This window comes from Pseudorasbora parva, chromosome 14 (assembly GCF_024679245.1).
Source record: "Pseudorasbora parva isolate DD20220531a chromosome 14, ASM2467924v1, whole genome shotgun sequence".
NCBI classification, from domain to species: Eukaryota; Metazoa; Chordata; class Actinopteri; order Cypriniformes; family Gobionidae; genus Pseudorasbora; species Pseudorasbora parva.
In genome coordinates, this window is record NC_090185.1 from 1960230 (window position 1) to 1981845 (window position 21616).

The 21616-nt window shown below is 42.7% G+C and overlaps 2 protein-coding genes across 2 annotated transcripts in view; both read right to left on the reverse strand.

Annotated features, from left to right (window-relative positions):
- Positions 1-5514: 5514 nt before the first annotated feature.
- On the reverse strand, positions 5515-12998 carry LOC137040787 (golgin subfamily A member 6-like protein 24). Its single transcript, XM_067416559.1, has 2 exons — positions 12974-12998; positions 5515-7379 (listed from the first exon to the last, which is right to left on the reverse strand). Exons 1-2 carry the CDS (start codon positions 12996-12998, stop codon positions 5515-5517), a joined length of 1890 nt encoding a protein of 629 aa, XP_067272660.1.
- A 7434-nt stretch (positions 12999-20432) lies between these two features.
- LOC137040788 (golgin subfamily A member 6-like protein 25) overlaps positions 20433-21616 on the reverse strand; it is a 138108-nt gene continuing 136924 nt past the window's right edge. The window contains exon 3 of the mRNA XM_067416560.1: positions 20433-21591. Coding sequence (XP_067272661.1) covers positions 20433-21591 — 1159 coding nt within the window. The remainder of the gene's footprint in view (positions 21592-21616) is intronic.

Consider the following 21616-nt stretch of genomic DNA (forward strand, 5'->3'; position numbering starts at 1 on the left):
GCCTGAGCGTGCTGTGCTCCCAAACAGCCATACACAATGAGTGTGTTTCCCACACGCAATATATATATATTTTTTGAGGGCAGGGATGAACACACTGTGAAATGCTGTTCACTCGCCATAATCTCCTTTTTCTCTTTATGTTATAAAATATATATCAGATATATTTAACAAAGGTGGAAAATTCTCTATAATGGACAGACAAAAACACCAAATAGACAGACAGGTTCACACAGATCGCTTACTGAAGGCACAGAAGCTAGTTCCTGTTTGTGTTCGTGGACGTTTTCTCCGGTCGATGACGTCATCACGTCGGCGACGATCGATCTCCCGATGGATTGGTTCTACACGCGCTTCACGACGCATTAACGCAGAGGCGTTCTCACAGCATTTCGACGCAGCTCGAGTTCCCCGAAAGGGAACTAGAACAAAGGAACATGTGACAAAACTTAAACCAGGAAGTACAGGGGGAAAAACACAGGAGACGAAGACTAGACATGTGACACTCCAATATGGTTGGAAATTAAATGATAGCTTGTTTACTCTTCTGCTGCACACTTCTCAAAGATAGAGTACACACTTTTAGGGCGTTGTATAATTAGGCATATCAAACCCTGTCTATCCACATGTTGGACAAGTTTGAAGGAAGAGACAAAAGCCAGAGGTGAAGAATATTAATGTTCTTTTTTATTGATCAGTAGAGCAAAGAGAGACTAACTCTCTCAATATTTATATAGTATGTGTGTGTTTGATCGTTCTTGTTTCCAGTTCTTCGCCTCTGACAGTAAAACAGAAAACAGGTCAAAATTGCATTTTCTGAAAAGGGACCTTAGCCCTTTAGTAAGATACAGAAAAATCAGATGGAGAGAAAGGAGAATAGTACATTAGTACATGTGATCCTCATACATCAAATGTTATTATAGCAAAGCAAAAGCTACAGAAAAATGAGTGCTTCACAACATCGTCCTGTGACGTTAAAAAAATTCTTCTCTGATCTCTAACACAAGAACATCACATCATCTCTTGAGATCACACAATCATAAGATTAAACAACAATAGCAAACTTTACAAGAGCTAGACAAATAGTAATACGATAAATGATTAAATGGTTACAATGTATAATAAATAATTATATGATTATAAATATTTTCTCTCTGTAATAACTGATCTGATCAAATCTGCTGAATAAACAGAGAAAACAAAAGCAAAGACATTAACATCCATTTTAAAATGGCGTACTGGATTGAATCAGATTATGCATAAAATGAGTAGCAAACTCAGGCATTTTGCATTCTTTGATTTTTTTCGTGTTTTTATCTCTTTTGTCTTTTAAAGCAGCACTAGGTAACTTTTCAAACTTCATAATATATTTTCAAGACTCTTGTGATGATAAATCGACTTACAATAGGTTGAATGACACGTCTGCCATAGCCTGATGGGGTCTGTATCGTTTTTAATCGTACTTTTAAACTTCAGGTTTCGGGTAGTAACCCGAGAACAAAAAGAACTACAAAATTCGACTGCTTTACGGCATATACGTCACTTCCACCAACACACACACTTCCTTACATTCGGACGTGCGAGCCCAACTTTGTTCGTCGGATAATATAGTCATGTCCGAAGCAGCACAGACACATAAGAAATAAAAGGTTTTGTTGGAGGAACGCAATAAGAGGAAACGAAAGAGTGCTGGGATTAAAGGCCGGACGAGGATCAACATGTGACCAGCGTTTGCTCGTCGGCGTGAGCTGAAGGAGGCGTGGCCGACCGATGCTGTCCTGCTTGTTACGGTGATTACCGACCACTCAAACACTGAACTGAAGTATCATATAGATTCTGGAAAACGCTAACCAATAGACTACTATAATGACGCTGGCTTGTAAACGTGAGCATCGTGATTATTTGGCGTTTGAAAAAAATAAAACCCATGAAATGATATTCATATGACATGCTTAAGCATAAGCCACTGACTGTACCTGGGATGAAGACATTTCACACGTGCCGCCAGAAGAACACCTGCATGTGAACTCCTCCTGCAGTGTTCAGGGGAACTGTTAGTGCTGCACCGACCCGCGGGACGCTTTTATGAAGTTATTTGGCCCGCCCCGCACCACTGTATATATTTTTACAACCCGCCCCGCACCCGCGACCATTAAATCGACATACGGGGTCCGCGGGTTATGAGACGACCCGCGCATCACTAGTTCAGGGCTATCAGGGCTGTCATGTCAACAAATGCACACGCGATGGCATCCCCTGATGTAGGATGACTGAGCTTACGACAGTAGTTGAGGACATTATTTTTTCCCCAACTGTAGGGGGACCCCGAGAGCAAAAGTTACCCAGTGTTGCTTTAATGTCTCTAAAAATTACCAAGAGAAAGTTAATTTTGTATAATTACTTGCAAACTGATTGCTCTAGACAATTATTTTACGTGAAATATCCTGGATTTGTGTTCAGGTTAACTAATTTAAGTTGTTGATTGATGCAATTTTCTACTAGCACATTTCCTGCAAGTAGTAATTTCTCTATTGCATTTCCGTTGTAACAGTGATCTGATTTACATATTATAGCAATGCAAAACGATTGCTTTAAAGACCAAGTAGATTTTACTCAATAAAAGGCTTTATCAATAGAACAGGACCCCTCAACATCAATACTAATACCTGATCATTTTGCATGATGCAATATTTTAAAATAAATGTAAATATTAAATGAACTGTCTTTATTAAATAATTGTACTATAATAATATAAAAGGATTGGTCATGCTGATGTGAATTCACCCTTCCAGCCTCACTATTGGCTGATGCAGAGGTTGAGGGCAGCCATTTTTCATTGACATCACTGTAGTCCTTAGTTTGCTGCACTTGTGCCACGCGGGCGGCAGTGGCTCAGTGGTTCATGTAGGTTGTCTACAAACCAGAAGGTTGGTGGTTCAATCCCCGGTTCCACCTGACCAAGTGTCGAAGTGTCCATGAGCAAGACACCTAACCCCAGCTGCTCCCGACGAGCTGGATGGTGCCTTACATGGCTGACATCGCCGTCGGTTTGTGAATGGGTGAATGTGAGGCAACATGTGAAGCGCTTTGGATAAAAGCGCTATATAAATGCAGTCCATTCCATTCCATTCCAGTCAGCACTTAAGAATCAGTCTTAGACTTTACTGAAAGTTGCTTTTAGCTTCTTTGTAAAACAGACTCATTTTTTGAGCATTTCTGAGAAGTATACATACAGGCCAAGGTCAAAATCTATTCAAATCTATTCCTGTAGAGCTCCAGCAATAATCAAACACCTTCATCGATTTCTTCAGGATCACTTAATGAGCAGCAGGTGTGTAAGTCTAGGATTACAACAATCTCTTTTGAATTAAATTGGCCACTAGGTGGCGCTAACAGTTTTTGTTACACCTCTGTAATCGCGTGGTGTTTTACACATCCACACTATTGATATCATTTGATAGATTTCCTCATACTGAACAACTTTGCCTCATGAACCATGCTGTCAATCAAATTGTTCATTAAATTTTAGCAATTATGTAAAAAATATAGTTTTGCGAAGTAGTCCTACATATTTTTATTCTGAATACAACCCCAAATCAGAAAAAGTTGGGACAGTATGGAATGTGCAGATAAAATAAAAAAGAAGTGATTTCTAAAATTACTTTGACTTGTATTTCATTGCAGACAATATGAACACAAAATGTTTCATGTTTTGTCTGGTCAACTTCATGTCATTTGTAAATATGCATCCTTTCCTGTCATTCAGACCTGCAACACATTTTTTTGAGCGCAATTCACATCGTGGTAATTCAGGGAAAATAATTGTCCGAATGCGCAACGTTCAACATGGATTCGGTCTTCTGAACTTTTGATAATGATTAATATGTGAGATATGAGAAAGAGCTAAGAAGGTGCTGATTTTGAAGACAGAGAGAAGTGCGCACGGGGTGGAGTTCTCTGCTCTTTTTTAATGCTCTCAGCTGTGGTCTTGACTGGTCTTGAGATAAAATCTCGAGTCATCTTCGTCCTGCATCTACAACACTACAAGCTAGGGCTGAACGATATTCTGTTTTAACATCGACATCGCGATGTGCGCGTGTGCGATAGTCACATCGCCGGAACATGCGATGTGAAGGGTAGTAGCCCATGGTGTATTAAGAGAACGGCAGCACACAGTAAACACGAGTTTGTTGCTGGAGTGACATGCACGCGCCTGCACAGTGATTGGTTCGCTGTGCCGCTGCTCACCGCCAAACATTCACTGCTAAAATGCGCGACGAAGAGGATCCAAAGAGAAAAAAAAAGGTTCGTACCAGAAATCATCTCTTTGAGACTACTTCGGCTACATAAAGGAGGATGTTGAACAAAAAGAGGTACTTTACATGGAGTGTCTTGTGGCCACAAAACAAGAAAACGCCACCAATTTGTCTGATCACTTAAATCGGCTCCACAAAGATCTTTACGACGAATACAAAGCAGGGCTCGACATTAACGCTTGTCCAGGACGTGGGTGTTTTGAAGGGACAAATGAAAGAGAATTTTACTTGACTGACGGACAAGAGCCGGATTAAAACAAAAAATAACTAGCGAATCACCAAAATGCAAGAATGATTGTGCATTCATTTAGTGTAAGTGGCGATCGATAGTGGATAATAATATATAATGAACTGATGATAATAAGGTCGTGCTGTTGACGCTCGTGCAGCCTCTCGAGGAGAAATCACAACACTAGAGCGTTTTCCTGAACACCATCACGACTGAAAATGACTCTGATTTCATATGACAGCTCCATAAACAAGTAACTAACATTCACTTAAAGTCACTTACATTTTAGATGCAATATTTAGTGTTGTTGTTCTATTTCAGCAGTGATAGTCGTTCACAGCAGACCCGTAACACGTCTCACTCACAGCAACAAGTGTGAACGATTCAGCGTTTAAATGAATCGTTTGAATGAACGACTCAGTGACTCACTTGTTAAGGCGGTCATCTGCTGCCACCTACTGGAGGTTTAGTTTCGTGTTTGCACATACTTTCCAACATGTCTTTTTGTCACTTGTAATGAAGCTTGCTTATTAGTGAAATTATTAATATCACGGAATGGTAATTATTGACTTTAGCCTGGATTGATAGCTCTCAATATGGCAATATATATCATTGGGGGAAAAAATATTGCAATGTAATTTTTTTCCAATATCGTGTAGCCCTAGTACAAGCTGCTATTATGAGCACACAAGATGTATTTAAAAGTAGCTGAGCTTGTGAGGCACTGTCAGAGGCTGTAATATAATGTTCATCTGAAGCATCACTGAAATATCTAAAAATAATTGGATTATTTAAATTAAAAGTTAATTTCTGATATATTCTCTTTTACTGTTATATTTTTAAATGATTCAATGACATTACACATTGAAACTACTGCAGGTGTTTTCCATTGTAAATTTTTTCAATAATAAAAAAAAAACGTTCAGGATTTATAATTTTTAGTGTCAGTCAGAGGTGTTGCGACTAAAAAAATTAGGATGAGATCATGAGCTTTATGGCCTGAAAAAATGAGCAATTCTCTTTATATAGTTGTTTAAGCCTCTCTTTGAGCTCCTGAACGTGCCGATCTTTCCTCTTTCTGAATTCATACAGTTCTTCTTCTTGTATTCTGATTTCGTCTCGATGTTTCTTCTTCATCTCCTCTATCCTCTCTTCATGTTTCTGTTTCATTTCATCACACTCTTTTTCTTCTCTTTCTATTGCTTCTTTATCCTCTCTTTCTCTTCTCTCGATCTCTTCTTCTTGTTCTCGTTCAAGATCTTTCATAATTTTCTCCCATTTCCTTCTCTTATCTCTTCTCTCTTTTTCCTCTTGTTTTCTTCTCTCCCACTCCTCTTTCCTCTCTCGCTCCAGCTGCTCAAAACGTCTTTTCATTTCATTTCTCTCTTCTTCACATTCTCTCTCTTTTTCTTTACTCTCTCTTTTCTGTTTTTCTCTCTCCTCCTCTATCATCTCTTCTTGTTCCTCTCTCTCAGTTTCAAATCTCTCTCTCATTTTCTCCAGTTCTTCTTGTTTTTCTCTCAGCTGTTCCTCAAGTCTCTTTTTTATCTTTCCTTCCTCTTCTTCTCGTTGTCTCATCTCTCTTTCCGTCTCTTCCTCCCATTCTCTCAGCTGTCGTTTAATTCCCTCTTGTTTCTCTTTGTCATCTTCAGCCTCTTTTATTTTTCTCTCCAATTCTTCTCTCTCTTTCTCTTCTTGTTCCTTCCTCCTTTGTTCCGATAAATATCTCTTTTTCATCTCCTCTTCCTGTTTTCTTCTTAACTCTGCCATGATGTGTTCCTGCTCAGTTTTCATCTTTTCTTGATCTTGTTTATATTCTTCTTCTCGCTTCCTATCTTCCTCTTCTCTTTCTTTTTGCTGTTTTTCATACTGTAATCTCTGATTTTCAATCTCTCTCTCCATCTCTTCTACTCTTTGTTCATATTCCTCTCTTTGCTGTTTTTCCTCTTCTGATCGTTTTTGATTATCCTTCTTTTGTTTCTCCTGCTGAGATTTTTCTTTCTCCTCAATCTTTCTCCAGAGTGTTTCCTGTTTTTCTCTGAACTTGTTCTCCAGCTTCACTCTTTCCTCATCTGTCTTTTGTTTCTTCTCCTCCAGTCTCTTTTGCATGCTTTTGATCTCCATGTCATATTTGGCTTTCAATTCTTTAACTCGAGTCTGATTTTTCCTATCCATCTCTTCTATCATTTCCCATCTCTTTTCAATGGAGATCGCCGCCTCAAACATCTCATTAGTGAAGTATCGGCCCATATTAGATTTCTTCAGCTCTTCTATCATGTTTAAGAGCTCAGTAACTTGTGTCTGATCTTGTGTTTCTCTGTTATTAAAGGCCATGAATCTGTTTCCACAGTCTCTTATCAGTTTATTGAGTTCCTCATTCGTACTTGTCTCTACATGTTCTTCAATTGTTTGTCCTTTCAGATCATCTCCTCTAGTGAAGAGAACAATGCTGAACTTTGCTGCTTCTGGGCCAAAGATCATCTTTATCATGTCTAAAGTGTCTTGCTTCTCTTGGGTGATTCTTCCCAAACTCACCACAATAATGAACACATGAGGTCCAGGAGCGGACAGAGAAACACTTTTCATCATTTCTTCCACCACTTTTTCATATTTCAGTGAGGTGTTAAGGAGTCCTGGAGTATCAACAACAGTGACTGATTTACCATTAACTTCACAAACTCCTTTCTGACTAGTAGTGGTCACCAAGCGTTTACTATCTTCACTGTGAAACTCATCTTTTCCGAGGATTGTGTTTCCTGTGGAACTCTTTCCATTTCCTGTCCTTCCAAACAGCAAGATTCTCAAACTTCCTGAATCTGACGATGTATCTTCATCATCTGCAAATGAAAATAAAAGAGTTTAGAGATTAACAACAATTGATTTACTACAATGGGGTCTAATTCTAAATACACCTCATTGACATGCATTATACGAGCAACGGCTGGAGTTAAAAATCTTCATTTGTGTTCTACTGAAGAAACAAACACACCTACATCTTGGATGCCCTGGGGGTCAGCAGACAAACATCAAATTTAATTTTTTTGGTGAAATATCCCTTTAAACTCAAAACTAAACTTTAAACTATAGCAGTCCATCTCAGTGGTTCCCAGTGGTTTTTGAGTCACCATCCCCTATCCATTATCCAGGGCCCTCATTTATCAATGGTGCATACGCACAGATTTGTGCAAATTGAGTGCATAAGAACAGTTTCACGCAAAGTGGGATCTACCAACTTTTACTTATACGGAGAAATGTGTGTAAATATAAGCACCTCTGAGCATGTTTATGTAGGGAATCTAGTGATAGAATAGCGATACTACACATAAAACAGTATTTAAAGGGTCCTGAAACCCCCCTGCTGCAGCGGTGTTTTTTCACAACTTCGATTTGAAAAGGCTTGTTAAAAGGGGAGTGGTCGACTGTGAAAAGGTGGGATGGTATTGTGTGGAAAGAGGGAATGGCTTGCATAATTAGGGGAGTGTCAGTAGGTGCATTAAGATTAGCGATACCAATAGCAGCAGTTACAGCGGTTCTGAGACATGTTCTTGGCTCACGTTGGCATTACCACAGTGAGATTAAATGAGGGATGAGTACAGCGAATGAGAGAGCTATGAGTGGCGTGCAGCAGAGATCCCAAATCATTCAGCTCTTCAAATCAGCATAATTCAGTGAGAAATGAAAATAAATGTTATTCTGCATGACGAAATATTTTGCAAATGTGATAAAACTATATTTGTCCAAATATGCACGCTGTTTGGCAAGATGAACAACGCGCCGACGTGATAAGAGAACATGAACCACCCACGAACATGCGCTGCAACAGAGATGTGTAATTCTAGATCGGTTTGAGGCTTCATAGTCTCGACCGCGCATCTGAAGCACAGAGCGACGCGCGCTGGGTTGCTGTGACGATCCGCGCTGTCACTCGGCAGCTAAATCTATATTTGTCCAAATAATGCAGCACATTGTTTCACTAAGGGTGCGTTCACACTTGTAGTTCGGTTCGTTTGGTTAGTTTGGTCCGGACCAAAACAAAAAAAACAAACATAATAGTCCTGGTCCGCTTAGCGTTCACACGGGCATTTTTAACAGCGAACCTAAAGTTACCGAACCAAAGGCACAGGGAGACGCTCACAACCTGATTGGTCGGTTTATATGACGTAGGAGCTCGCTTACCGAACATACAAAACAATGCTGTGTGCGGATTACACGCGCGGGCATTTTATGCGTGTACATATGGCATTATTTTTTACCAGAGAACTCATGAAGAGCTCATGAAATGTTCACAACATTCAAAACAACGCTGTGTGCTGGATTAAACGCGATCATTTTATGCGTGTACATGTGGCATTATTTTTACCCGCTGAGAACTCATGAAGAGCTCATAAAATGTTCAAAACATTCAAAACAGCAGCAGGATTTCCTCCGTTGTGCAAAAGAGACGGCCGTTCTGTCGTCTGTACCTGCTAATAATGGGCAACACAGGAACTTTGATGAGAAGAGCCAGGTATGCTTTTTGTGTGTTTTTTCTAGCATTTTCGAAACATGCTCGTCAGACCAAATGTTGATGAGGCTCTTCCTCGTTGCTCTACGTTTGCCCTCTAACGTTAAAGTTACTCATTTTGGATAACGTACACCGATCTTTCCGCGTCGTCAAATCAGCTGCATTATGCGTGGCATCTTGTGACATTATACGTCCGGTTTTTGGTCCGTTTACATGTCTTTGGTCCGTGTTGCGTTCATATATCAATCGAACCGCACCAGAGTTGGTTTGGAAGCGGACCGAGACCCGTCTTTTTAGCGGTCTCGGTCCGCTTGTTTGGTGCGCTCCAGGGTTCGAGTGGCAGCGTTCACATATGTTGAAATGAACCGCACTAACCGAGCAACCGCACCAGGGTTCGTTTTAATCGAACCAAACATGACAAGTGTGAACGCACCCTAAGAGCACGAACACATGCGGTCTAGTGCATGTCTATGACCACATATAAAACGGAGAGGACGTGGCTCTTGATTCGTGTTGATATTTCATCAAAAATATTGTTCATCGGCCTACAGATACTACTTATTTTGCACTCCTGACATAAATTAAATAGTCAACGCTTGCAGGTTCAGCGTGCGATTCCTCAAGTTAATTTTACTTTACCGAGCCTTTGTAGCAAAGGCTTCCACAGACGTCGCTGGTTACAGCTCGCTCGGCGCCCTTTACGTTACTTCGTATCAGCACAATGCCTAGCTTTCCTCCGTGACTTTTCTGCACGCTGCTTCCAAAACAATGTCTTTACAATAATGATGGAAGACGAGCCTGACAGAAGTGACTGTCTCATGCATATTAACTAAATTATCTTGTATGCATTCTACAGCGCAGGAATTGGACAGAATGAGCTTTATGTCATGAATATATATCGAGAATCACTCGGAGCGGTCGACGTCAGCATGTGCCCAGCAGCCCATACTTTGGCCGAAAAGGCCGCGCCGACGTCAGCATTTGTGACGTTGCTCCGACTAAACTTTTCAAACCGGAAGACAGAAATCGCTCTGAAAAATGCAAAAATAACTATTTTCACATATGAATACCATTAATGAGTACCCTTAGTGTTTTCAATGATGTGCAGCCTATACATATCTGTTTACATCTAAAAAAAAAAAGTGTTTTGGGGTTTCATGACCCTTTTTAGAGTGTCACAGTATGCATTAAGCAATCCACATGTTTCCTGTGTTTCCTTTAATTATAAAACCACTCAATTTATAATTTTTGTAGTTTTAAACATGGTGTCAAACCCTATAAATGACATATTTGACAAATGTTGGATGCATTCCTTGGCCCCAACCTACATCCAGTTCCCTTACCGAAATCCTCAACAAGCCGAGATAAAATGGTTTTCATGCTATCGCCAGATTCATAATTAGAACATAGTTTGGAGCCATAGACTGTACCCACGACTCCATAAAGGACCATCAAGCAACGTATTCAATGATGTAAATAGAAAAGGGTTTCATTCTGTTAACTTGCAAACCATTTGTGTTGCAAATTTTTTGTGGTTAAACATCCCACATAGCAAACGGACATGGCTCAAATGTGGCTTCATGATGGCACTGCTAGCATGTTGCCGGCACTGGCATGCATCGTGTCAGCCAACTGTGGGCTATGCGTGTCAATGATGGCACTGCATTCATGACGGCAGACAACATTTGGGCCGATTTGTGGAGGAAAGGTGTGTGGCCCAGATCATGGGGCCAGATGTAGCGATTATGGGCAATTATGGCACTGCATTTCACATTTAGTTTTCAGCAATCTTCACAAAACTCAACAATCATTAAGATTTCCAAAATCAATTTGACCTAAACAAAATGTACATTTTCCTAATAAGATAAAAAAATATTTTTTGTTTGTTTTTTTAATAAATGTATAATTAAAAATCCTAATTCACAAACAAAATAGTCTTCGTTTCCCATATCTTTTAGTTTAAGCACAACAAAATCATGTTAAAACCTTATTAAATATTTTTTTCTAATTAACAGTTTATTTTAAAATATGTACTGTTACAACTGGGCGGTGCTTATTTTGGCGTGATCTCCATGTTAACAGTAGCTTTTCTGTAGTAGTTGGTGGATATGATTCACGTGATGCATCATTTGAAATTCCTCCCGCTGCAGTGTGAAAAAGACGTCTTTCAGACAGCCGCTAGCTGTTCAAGTAAGTGAACTTATGTATGCCACTTTGTTCTTTATTGAAGTAAACTTTTGCCTATATGGTAGCTGACAGACTGATGCGACCGTGGTGTGAGAGACCGGCCTGTGGGATGTCAGAGGCGCGGTGTTTCCTATCCGGTGTGCGGAACAATAAGTTCTATATTATCTATCTTGAGGGACTCTTATTTTGATAGGGATTATAGTTTACAGGAAGTGATAGGGAGAGCTTCGGCGCAGTTTATCGGAGTTGTTTTGCAGATACAGATTTACCAGTTATAAACTGCACCCACGGAAAGATGGTCTGTGTATATGTTTGTTTATTATTAGTTGTATGAGTGTTTTTGTGTAATTTGATGTGTATGTTAATGATAATGCAACGGAGCGAGAGAGAGTTTGTGAATGAGATATTAATGCACACGCTTTGTTTGTTCAGCTCTTACGGCAAATTTTTTTTTTTTTTTTTTTGAGTGAAAAATTATTTAATAAAACATCATAAATCATCAGTAAAGTTTGGTCATCATTCAGACGGGGTATACGCTACATTTTGTGTCCAAAAACATCTTGGGATGAGGTTTCACCTATGGTTTTCAGACTTTTCACACTGACAGCTGTCATTGTAAGACATAGCAAATCCGTTTGTTTGTCCGAGTTAGCAACAGAAACTAAGGTGGGCGGGGCTTATCGATAGGTCAATTGCCGTATGACAACGAATCCATCGAGAGCATGACTACTTACTGTGTGTTCACACCACCAGCAGCGAGAGCGGCAAGGTGGCCGCAAGTCATTCATTTTCAATGGGAGCCGGGTGCCGAGCTCCGGCGAGAGTGGCGTGGCGCGTCTTGGACGATTTGGGCGTCGAGGAGAGTTGAAATCAGCTCAACTTTATGGTAATGAGCTATGACGCGGTCCGGCGGCAACCAATTGGAATGTAGAAGTGCTCCGCTTGAGAGAAATCCAGAGAACGCAGGCCTGTCAACTTTGGGAACCCACATTAGTTCCCAAGCAAAATGTAGGAGAGGTTGATCATTGCTGTGCGGGTTTCCATTTATGACGAGATCATTCATAGTGATGTGTAATTTGTTAAGAAGTTGTGCAACACTATTTTATAGACGCAAGAACGCTTGTTCCCTTTCAGTCGGTCACGTTCGACGTACGTCAGAACTGAACCGATGAATGGGATCTTACTTTAGAGACCAATCCTACTTCGAGCGTTTAAAAACGAGCCAATAAAATTTGGCATGCGATCCACGCATTTCATGCTCCGCCCTGCGGCGCGGGTATAAAACAGGAAGTGGAATGGTAGATCAGCGCTTTCTACTTCGGAGCCGAGCAGTGTTACTGTTTCCTACGAAGAGTGTTTGACTACGAGTCATCAATTGAGTGTTTGAGAGTCTGCCAGTGCGGGTGATACGGCGCTTCAGCGAGAGACCGAGTCTTCAGTGACTAAAAGAGCTTGTTGGTTCTGTGGGCGAGTTTCCCATTCAAAAACCTGTTGGTTCGCTGGGCGTTACACACACACATACACACCATCACTGAGAGCTCACACAGGCTTGCAGATCGAACTGTGTGGAGCCGCGGTCATCTCCCTGAGTGCTTCAGCACACTAAAAGAGCAGCTTTCCATTCACAAAAGAGCAACACGGTTTGATCCTGCGTCTTTTTTAAGATGTCATTCAAACCGTGTGTTTCTGGGTGCGGTCAATTTCTGTCTCCGCTTGACGGGCACGTTCGTTGTCACGTACAGGCACATGTTTGGGCGCTCGGCATGCTGAGGCTGCGTTCGTGGATGAGTCATGTTCCCACTGCGGGAATATGACCATCGCAGTGCTACGGTCCAGACTCCAGTACCTCAGAAGAGGTGGAGCCCCATCGTGCATCCCCCGATCTAGCGGTCCTCCAGCTGCAAAGCAGAGGGCTGCTACTTTGGCTGATGACCCTGGTGGGGACCTGAGGGTGACGGTCAGGGCAAACCCGACGGGTCTCACGGCTCCTCGGGCCCCTCCCCCCTCCACTGTGCCGGTGGAGTTTCCGGAAGGGCGTGCTGACCTCCCGCGCGGAGCGCCAGACGTCTCTTTTGGGGCTCCGGCGGAGGACCAGATGTCGGTCACTGCATTGGAGGATGAGCTAATGGGCTCCGAGGATGAAGATTCGGCTGTGTTGCCCCCTTCGGGTGTGACAGCGTTGCCCGAGTCCGACCCAGAGCTTACGGCTATGCTTGCCCGGGCCGCCGCAAGTGCGGGGCTTGAGCGGAACCCTCCACCACGTCCCGAACCTTCACGGTTGGATGATTGGTTTCTCGGGACGGCCCGCGCTGGTTCTCATGCCCCGCCCCAGTGCCTTTCTTCCCGGAAGTGCATCAGCCATAGTGCTCCTGCAGGTCCACCAGGCCAAGGCACTCATGGAGCTGCACGAGGGTAGTTCTGACCAGGGCGTTATGCAGGAACTGTGTTTGGCGACGGACCTCACTCTACGGGCGACGAAAGTCACTGCACGCTCCCTGGGTCGGGCGATGTCCACTCTCGTGGTCCAGTAACGCCACCTGTGGGTGAACCTGACAGACATGCGGGACTCAGACAAGGTTCGGTTTTTGAACGCCCCTGTCAGTCAGGCCGGCCTCTTCGGCGACGCCATCGAGGACTTTGCCCAGCAGTTCTCGGTGGCCAAGAAGCAGACGGAGGCTATAAAGAACATCCTGCCCCGGCGGCCCGCTGCTGCCTCCACCCAGTCGCCCGGGGCAGCCCCCCAGTCTGCTCGTCCCCCGGCGTCCGGCTCCGCCCCTGCCAAGCCCAAGCAGCAGCCTTCACCCGTGAAGCAGGGTGCCGGACGCAAGGGGGCCACCCAACCCATCCAGGGTCCCGCCAAGCCTGCCGGCAAGCGCAAGGGGAAGCGGCCCTGAGACGGGCAGCCCAGGGAGAAGAGGAGCTGCTCTGAGGGAGATGATGTCCGATGTCCTCGTCGGAGATCGAGGTCCTACTGGCAAAGGACGCGATCGAGCCGGTTCCTCCAGCCGATATGAAGATGGGGTTCTACAGCCCCTACTTCATTGTGCCCAAGAAAAGGGGTGGGTTACGGCCAATCCTGGACCTGCGAGTTCTGAATCGGGCCCTGCACAAGCTCCCGTTCAGAATGTTGACGCAGAAACGCATTTTTCAATGCATCCGTCCCCAGGATTGGTTTGCGGCGATCGACCTGAAGGACGCGTACTTCCATGTGTCTATTCTCCCTCTACACCGTTCCTACGTTTTGCGTTCGAGGGGAAAGCATATCAGTACAAGGTCCTGCCCTTCGGGCTGTCCCTGTCGCCCTGCGTCTTTACGAAGGTCGCAGAGGCAGCCATTGTTCCGCTCAAAGAACGCGGCGTTCGGATTCTCAACTACCTCGACGATTGGCTGATCCTAGCCCAATCGAAGGACCAGTTGTGCGAACACAGGGACCTGGTGCTCAGTCACCTCAGCCAGTTGGGCCTTCGGGTCAACCGAGAGAAGAGGGAACTCTGTCCTACACAGAGGATCTCTTATCTCGGCATGGAGCTGGACTCGGTCAACCAGACTGCGCGCCTCACAGAGGAGCGAGTCCAGTCGGTGTTGAACTGCTTGAATATGTTCAAGAGCAGGACAGCGGTCCCACTGAAATTCTTTCAGAGGCTCCTGGGGCCCATGGCATCTGCAGCCGCGGTCACGCCGCTTTGATTGCTTCATATGAGACCGCTTCAAGGCTGGCAGAGTCCCGAGGTGGGCGTGGCAGAGTGGTCAGTACCGGGTCCCAGTGACTCCTTACTGCCGCCAAACCTTCAGCCCGTGGTCCAACACTTCGTTTCTCCGGGCCGGGGTGCCCCTAGAACAAGTGTCCAGGCATGCTGTGCTATTCACAGATGCCTCCGCCACCGGCTGGGGGGCCACGTACAACGGGCATGCAGTTGCTGGTCTGTGGACGGGGCCGCAATTGTATTGGCACATCAATTGCTTTGAGTTATTGGCAGTACACTTTGCACTCCGCCGCCTCAAGGGGCTGCTGCGTGGCAAGCATGTACTGGTCCGTCCCATTCGTCGGTTCAGTTCTGATGTACGTCGAACGTGACCGACTGAAAGGGAACGTCTCGGTTACGTATGTAACCCTTGTTCCCTGAGGGAGGGAACGGAGACGTACGTCCCGTCGCCAGGTGCTGTGCTTCCGCTGGGAGTCCGGTCACCTCTCGGCTCCTCAGCAGGAAAAGCGCTGATCTACCATTACACTTCCTGTTTTATACCCGCGCCGCGGGGCGGAGCGTGGAATGCGTGGATCGCATGCCAAATTTCATTGGCTCGTTTTTAAACGCTCGAAGTAGGATTGGTCTCTAAAGTAAGATCCTATTCGTTGGTTCAGTTCTGACGTACGTCTCCGTTCCCTCCCTCAGGGAACGAGGGTTACATACATAACCGAGACGTTTTTCAGGGGGTATGCAATAAATTCTTACTTTAACATTTAAACGATTTCATGAAGTTAATTTATACCCTACTTGTAGTCAGTCTATCAATCAACATGCTTGTTTGATTTGCGGCCTCTTTAAATACAGTTTACGTCAGAGCGGCAGCACGTCCTCGAAGCTTTCTACAGCGTCGTTGGCAGGGCGGCAATAGCAAATTTTGACGCTCTCGCTGGCGGCGGTGTGAACGCACGGTTATGCTGTTAATTCACGCATGCGTTTTAAAAAAATCATACGCGGGTCGGTCTGTGCAGCATCGATGCATTAGAACATGCCTTGTGTGTGTGTTTGTTTTTCCCGCTGCCTCGCTAGCGTTGCTGAGAAAGATGAGACATATACAGCAGAGGTGGGGGACGATTCAGACTTAAGTCGCACTTTTTAGGACTTGAGACTTGCTTGACAAATATAAATAAAAGACTCGACTTGACTTTGACTTGACATTCATGACATGAGACTTGACTCGGACTTGAGTTAAATGACTCGAAATAACTTGTCTTTGTAATATCGTTTTTTGAACGCACCGCAACCTAACTTCGTGACGCAGCAGGCAAGCAGAGAGCGTTAACGGAGACAGTCGTGAATGAATAAACATGGAGGGCGCTGCCTACGCAAAGTTTGCATGGTAATCAGTTACTAACGGATCACCCCGCGCACATGCTCGCCTCGTACTAGCGCTCACTCAGTGTTGCCAGATTGGGGGCATTCCGGGTCGCGCTGTATCCATCATTTTCAGCAATGATGGAAAAAAAAACCTCTTCGCTACAACACCGTCAAACACCGTAACGGCTGTTTCACACATACTCCGTCTCCATCCATAATGGATAGCACTTGTACTTTCTTGGAGGTGGAAAGCAAAGTTCTTTATGACCAGCAGGATTTCTTTTAAAAGGGTTTAAAAACGAAAGAAAAGACGAGAGTCGGCTGTTTTTGAATAACCTATTGTAAGTTTGTAATTTAAAATGTTTGTGATTTTAGGCTATAACCTATGTTTAAATGTTTTGCCACTTGTGTGAGCTAAATGTAAAGTATATAAATATGAATTAATGAATTGAATAAATGTTGTTTAAATGTAGGCTAGTAGGCTACGGTAACCTGACTTCTATTAAAGAGGAAACAAAGAGAATTGAAATTCTGACGAGCCATGTTCAGTAACAACCTTTGGATTTTAAATCAAGGCGTGCAGATCCTGCACCGCATACACAACGCAACACACACCACACACACACTGCAGATGGAGTATGTGTTAAACGGGCGTAAGTTGAAATGTGGCATCCGACTTGTTTTGCACAATGATGGATAACTGCATGTTTCGCTTGTTGAATAATTAACCAGTTTTGCTGAAGACGCCTAAGTTACTGTGAGCGTTTCGACAACGTATAGCGTGTGTGTGTGTGTGTGTGTGATAAAGGCATATCGGCAGAAGTGTTAGTATCTCGTTCACAGGTTGTTTGTTTGTATATTGTTTCTATATAAAAATGTCGATACAATGTAAAGTATTTGCTCTGGCTCTTATTTTCAATAATTTTGCTCAGTTTTTATGCTTCTTGTTGTAAACTATTGACAGTACTAGCAAAATGGTCAGTGTGTTTGTGATTAGATGCTTAAAGTCACTCCACCATTCTGTGTTCTGCATTGGAGCTGATTTTTGACAAATTATGTAACAAAAAGTAATTTTTATACTCTCCCATTGATTGAAATTATATAGATAAAAATGCTGAAATCCAGCCAACTGCACACATGTAAAATCTTTTTTTTTTTTTTTTTAGTAAAACATGATTTAAGGGATTAATATTAGCTATATTTTGTCTATTTTTTCCACCAGCAATTTCATTTTCAATTTTTTTTCCCCTCACTTTTTAAATGATGGCTACGCCCCTGTCTGGACATGTTAGGAGTTGATAAAATCCAATAATCCGAAGCGCTCAAATATTATTGAAGAAATGTAAAAAGCCTTTATTTCACATGGCTTTAATATTTTAAAAACAGTAGACAAGTACTGGACACCTATAGGTGTTGTGGTTAATGAGCCTTCGTAAGTGTGTGAGCCACAAACACAATCTGAGTTCATTAAGTTTATTAATTATAATATTAATGATCATCTGGTCATGCTGTACAGGACTAGGAGGAGGACTATCAAAAAGTACAAAGAGAATGTATCTCACCCATATATTGGCCTAATTTCAGATACATTTCCATTTTAGGTTATGTAGTTTTAATTGATTTATTTTCAATTTTTCAATTTTTATCGTATTAGAGGGTTATTCTCTTCCGGGTTTGTTTTTAATCCTCCAATAAAGATTTACGTTAGCCTAGAAATCTAGACGCACCCTTGCAGCAGCAAATTTAATTTGCCCGCAAGTGTCGTCTAGGAACTCTCAATACCCTTCTGAGCTGTTTTCCTCACAATCTGGTCGGGCCAATCACGTCGTGTATAGAGTCGGCAGGCGGGGCCATAATGACGACGGCCGTGCTTCTAGTAAACACAGAAACTGGCGAACGGCGGTCTTTCGAATCAGCTTTGACCGCGACTCTGGAAGACTTGGAGTTAAGCTTTTCTCTAAGAAAAAGAACGGCACTGAAGTCATTCTTAAAAAGGGAAGATGTGTTCAGAGTTTAGCCGACCGGATACGGCGAATGTTTAATCTGTCAGCGAGCTCTGCTTCACCTTCGTTGCTCTGGTTGTTGTAGCGCTATCCTATCGCGTGCAGAGGGAGTTTGACAGACAGCCGTTTATCCGCCCCTCGGATTGAGCCGTCAATGGGGAGTTTCCAGACCAAACATCTTGATGAGGGTCTGGCTTGTCAGGCTAGATTTACGTGACATTGGCGATCCGAATCAATACGCTGATTCATAACCGTTTGAATCTTTTTGAAGGAAGAGAAGACAATGCTGAATAAAGTCGTAGTTTTTGTTATTTTTGGACCCAAATGTATTTTGGATGCTTCAAGAGACTCTAATTAACCCACTGATGTCTCATATGGACTACTGTGATGATGTTTTTATTCCCTTTCTGGACATGGACAGTATAGTGTGCATACACTTGCATACGCTCTCAGACTAAATATAAAATATCTTAAACTGTGTGTGAAGATGAACGGAGGTCTTACGGGTGTGGAGCAACATTAGGGAGAGGAGTTAATGACAGACATTTCATTTTTGGGTGAACTAACCCTTTAACAACTCAGCTGTCTGTGGACACCTTTTTTGGGTAGAAATGCATATTGCATTTTTTTGTTGCAAATAAAACTCCCATAGTCCATATAACTACTGTAGTTGTAGCTAATTTTAATATATAAATTCAGTTAAATCATTGAACATTTGTATGACTTGCCAGTGACTTGCTTGACCCAAGCTATGACTTGACTTGATTGTCACAACAAATGACTTGAGACTTGCTTGTGACTTGCAGATGTGTGACTTACTCCCACCTCTGGTATACAGTGACGTAAGACCTGGCTCTGTTGTGGCTCAGCATGTGGAAAAGCAAACAGTTCAGTCAAACCAACTACTAACTGGCACTAGCACTTGCTCTGAACTAGCACCGGTTCATTTTGGTGGAAAAGGGTTATTTGTGCATGAACCCCTAACAGAAAGGGCGTAAAAGAGCCTTAAAAGGCGTACAAAAAAAACTATAGGGTCTCAGCACTTGATTTTTGAGCTGCTGGTTACAAAAACTTAATCAAGTGGAGGAAAACGGTAGATTTTTGCATTTGCTGCTCATTTGTCATGGAAATGTTTTTTTTTTTTTTTACCTTTTAAACTGTAATACCGCTACCGACGGCCCGATCTCCAGGAAAGTTTGCACGCTTCATTACAATAATAGGGTGCACATGCTGAGCTATTTTGGTGAAGTTCTGCGCAGAACAGACATTTTATAGTCATTTAAATGTCATTTTGCATAGGATAATGTAGTTGACCTTTCTAACAGTTAAAGCGCCACCGATGGTCCGACGTCCATAAAGGTCTGCAAGGTTCTTTAGGGTGACGTGACGCATAGGCACGCCCGATTTTGAGAAGCTATATGCAAATCGGGCAGGAAGAGTGCGGCTTTCAAGCATTTAATGGGATTTTCCACAGAAATGCGTCATTTTGACACCTTTTTAACCGTTATAGCGCCACCAAGAGGCCAGTCGCCCGGTCCTTTATCGGGTGACCACAGAATGAGCTCTTACATGGGTGTGCTGAGTTTGGTGAAAATATCTGGTTCCGTTGACCAGCTATAGCCAATAAAGTAAAAAGGGACTCCTCCCCCCTCAAACTTGGCGGCCCTTAGGAACCCTGAAGCCAAATTTCCACTTTTTTTGATAATTATTGACAATTAGACTCCAGAGAATCTGGCTGCACTGGTTTGGTTCTGGTCTGGCCAAAAACCAGGGAATAGTTCGCAAAAGTAGGTTTTTGGAAAAAGCCAAAATAGCCGGACATTTTCCCAGGTCACGAGCCAATCCGAGGCATGCGTCTGGTCCGTCTTGAACCAAGGATTCCAATGATATAAGACACTTGAGGCTACGGCCAACGATCTAGGAGTTATGAGCACCACCTATAGGAAAATCTGGCTCAGTTTCAAGTCTCTAGCCCTTATGGTTTGTTCTGCACGAAGCGTTTTACGGGTGAATAAAAACCAACACAAATACAATAGATTTTTTCACTAATAGATTCACTTTGTGCTTGAACCCCTCATCATTTGATTAATTACATTTTTATGAATGATAAACAATGCAGATTTATTTTCACAGCCTTCATTGCTCACATCTATAATTCTGACCTGTGTCTGTATTATCGGTTTCTTCTTTTTCTCTTTCCTGTTGTTTCTGTTTCTCCCATGCCTCTCGTTCTCTCTTTATCTCCTCTCGCAACTTTCTCATATGATCCTCTATGTCTTTAATGTCGCTTTTATATTGTTTTTTTGTTTCTATATATAAATCTTCTCTTCGTTTTCTCTGTTTATCATGATATATCTGTCTTTCTTTCTCTGTGTTCCTCTTCACTTTCTTCAGCTCTTCTTTGTGATTAATATAAAGATCTTCTCTCTCTTTCTGTCTTCTTTCTCTCTCTCGTTTAAGTTTATGATAAAATTCATTCCATGTTTCCTTGTCTATTTTCCTCCTTCTCTCATCTTCCTCTTCTCTTCTCTTTATCTCTCTGTCATGATACTGTCTTTCTTCCTCCATCATCAACTTCATTCTCTCTTTCTCTTGATTATGTTCATCCCTCATTTCCTGTTCTTTCTTTCTCCTTCTCTCATTTTCTTCTTCTCTTCTTTGTCTTTCCTGTTGTTTCTGTCTCTCCCCTTCCTCTCGTTCTCTCTTCACCTCCTCTCGCATCTTTCTCTCTTGTTCCTCTCTTTCTTTAATGTCTCTTTTATATTGTTCTTCTCTCTCTCTGAATTCCTCTTCTCTTCTCTTTCTCTCTTTGTCTTGATTTTGTCTTTCTTCCTCCATCATCAACTTCATTCTCTCTTTCTCTTGATTATGTTCATCCCTCATTTCCTGTTCTTTCTCTTTCATTCTCTCATCCTCTTCTTCTTTTCTTTGTTTTTCCTGTTGTTTCTGTCTCTCCCATTCCTCTCGTTCTCTCTTCACCGCCTCTTGCATCTTTCTCTCTTGTTCCTCTCTTTCTTTAATGTCTCTTTTATATTGTTCTTCTCTCTCTCTGAATTCCTCTTCTCTTCGCTTTCTCTCTTTGTCTTGATTTTGTCTTTCTTCCTCCATCATCAACTTCATTCTCTCTTTCTCTTGATTATGTTCATCCCTCATTTCCTGTTCTTTCTCTTTCATTCTCTCATCCTCTTCTTCTTTTCTCTGTCTTTCCTGTTGTTTTTCTCTATCCCATTCCTCTCGTTCTCTCTTCACCGCCTCTTGCATCTTTCTCTCTTGTTTGTCTCTTTCTTTAATGTCTCTTTTATATTGTTCTTCTCTCTCTG

Excerpts from the sequence above, each read along its gene's own strand:
- LOC137040787 (XM_067416559.1), bottom strand. The coding sequence starts at position 12,998 with ATGCCGAGCGCCCAAACATGTGCCT. Across the intron at positions 7,380-12,973 it reads GAGCGCCCAAACATGTGCCT|ATGATGAAGATACATCGTCA; the intron begins GTACGTGACAAC and ends TTTCATTTGCAG.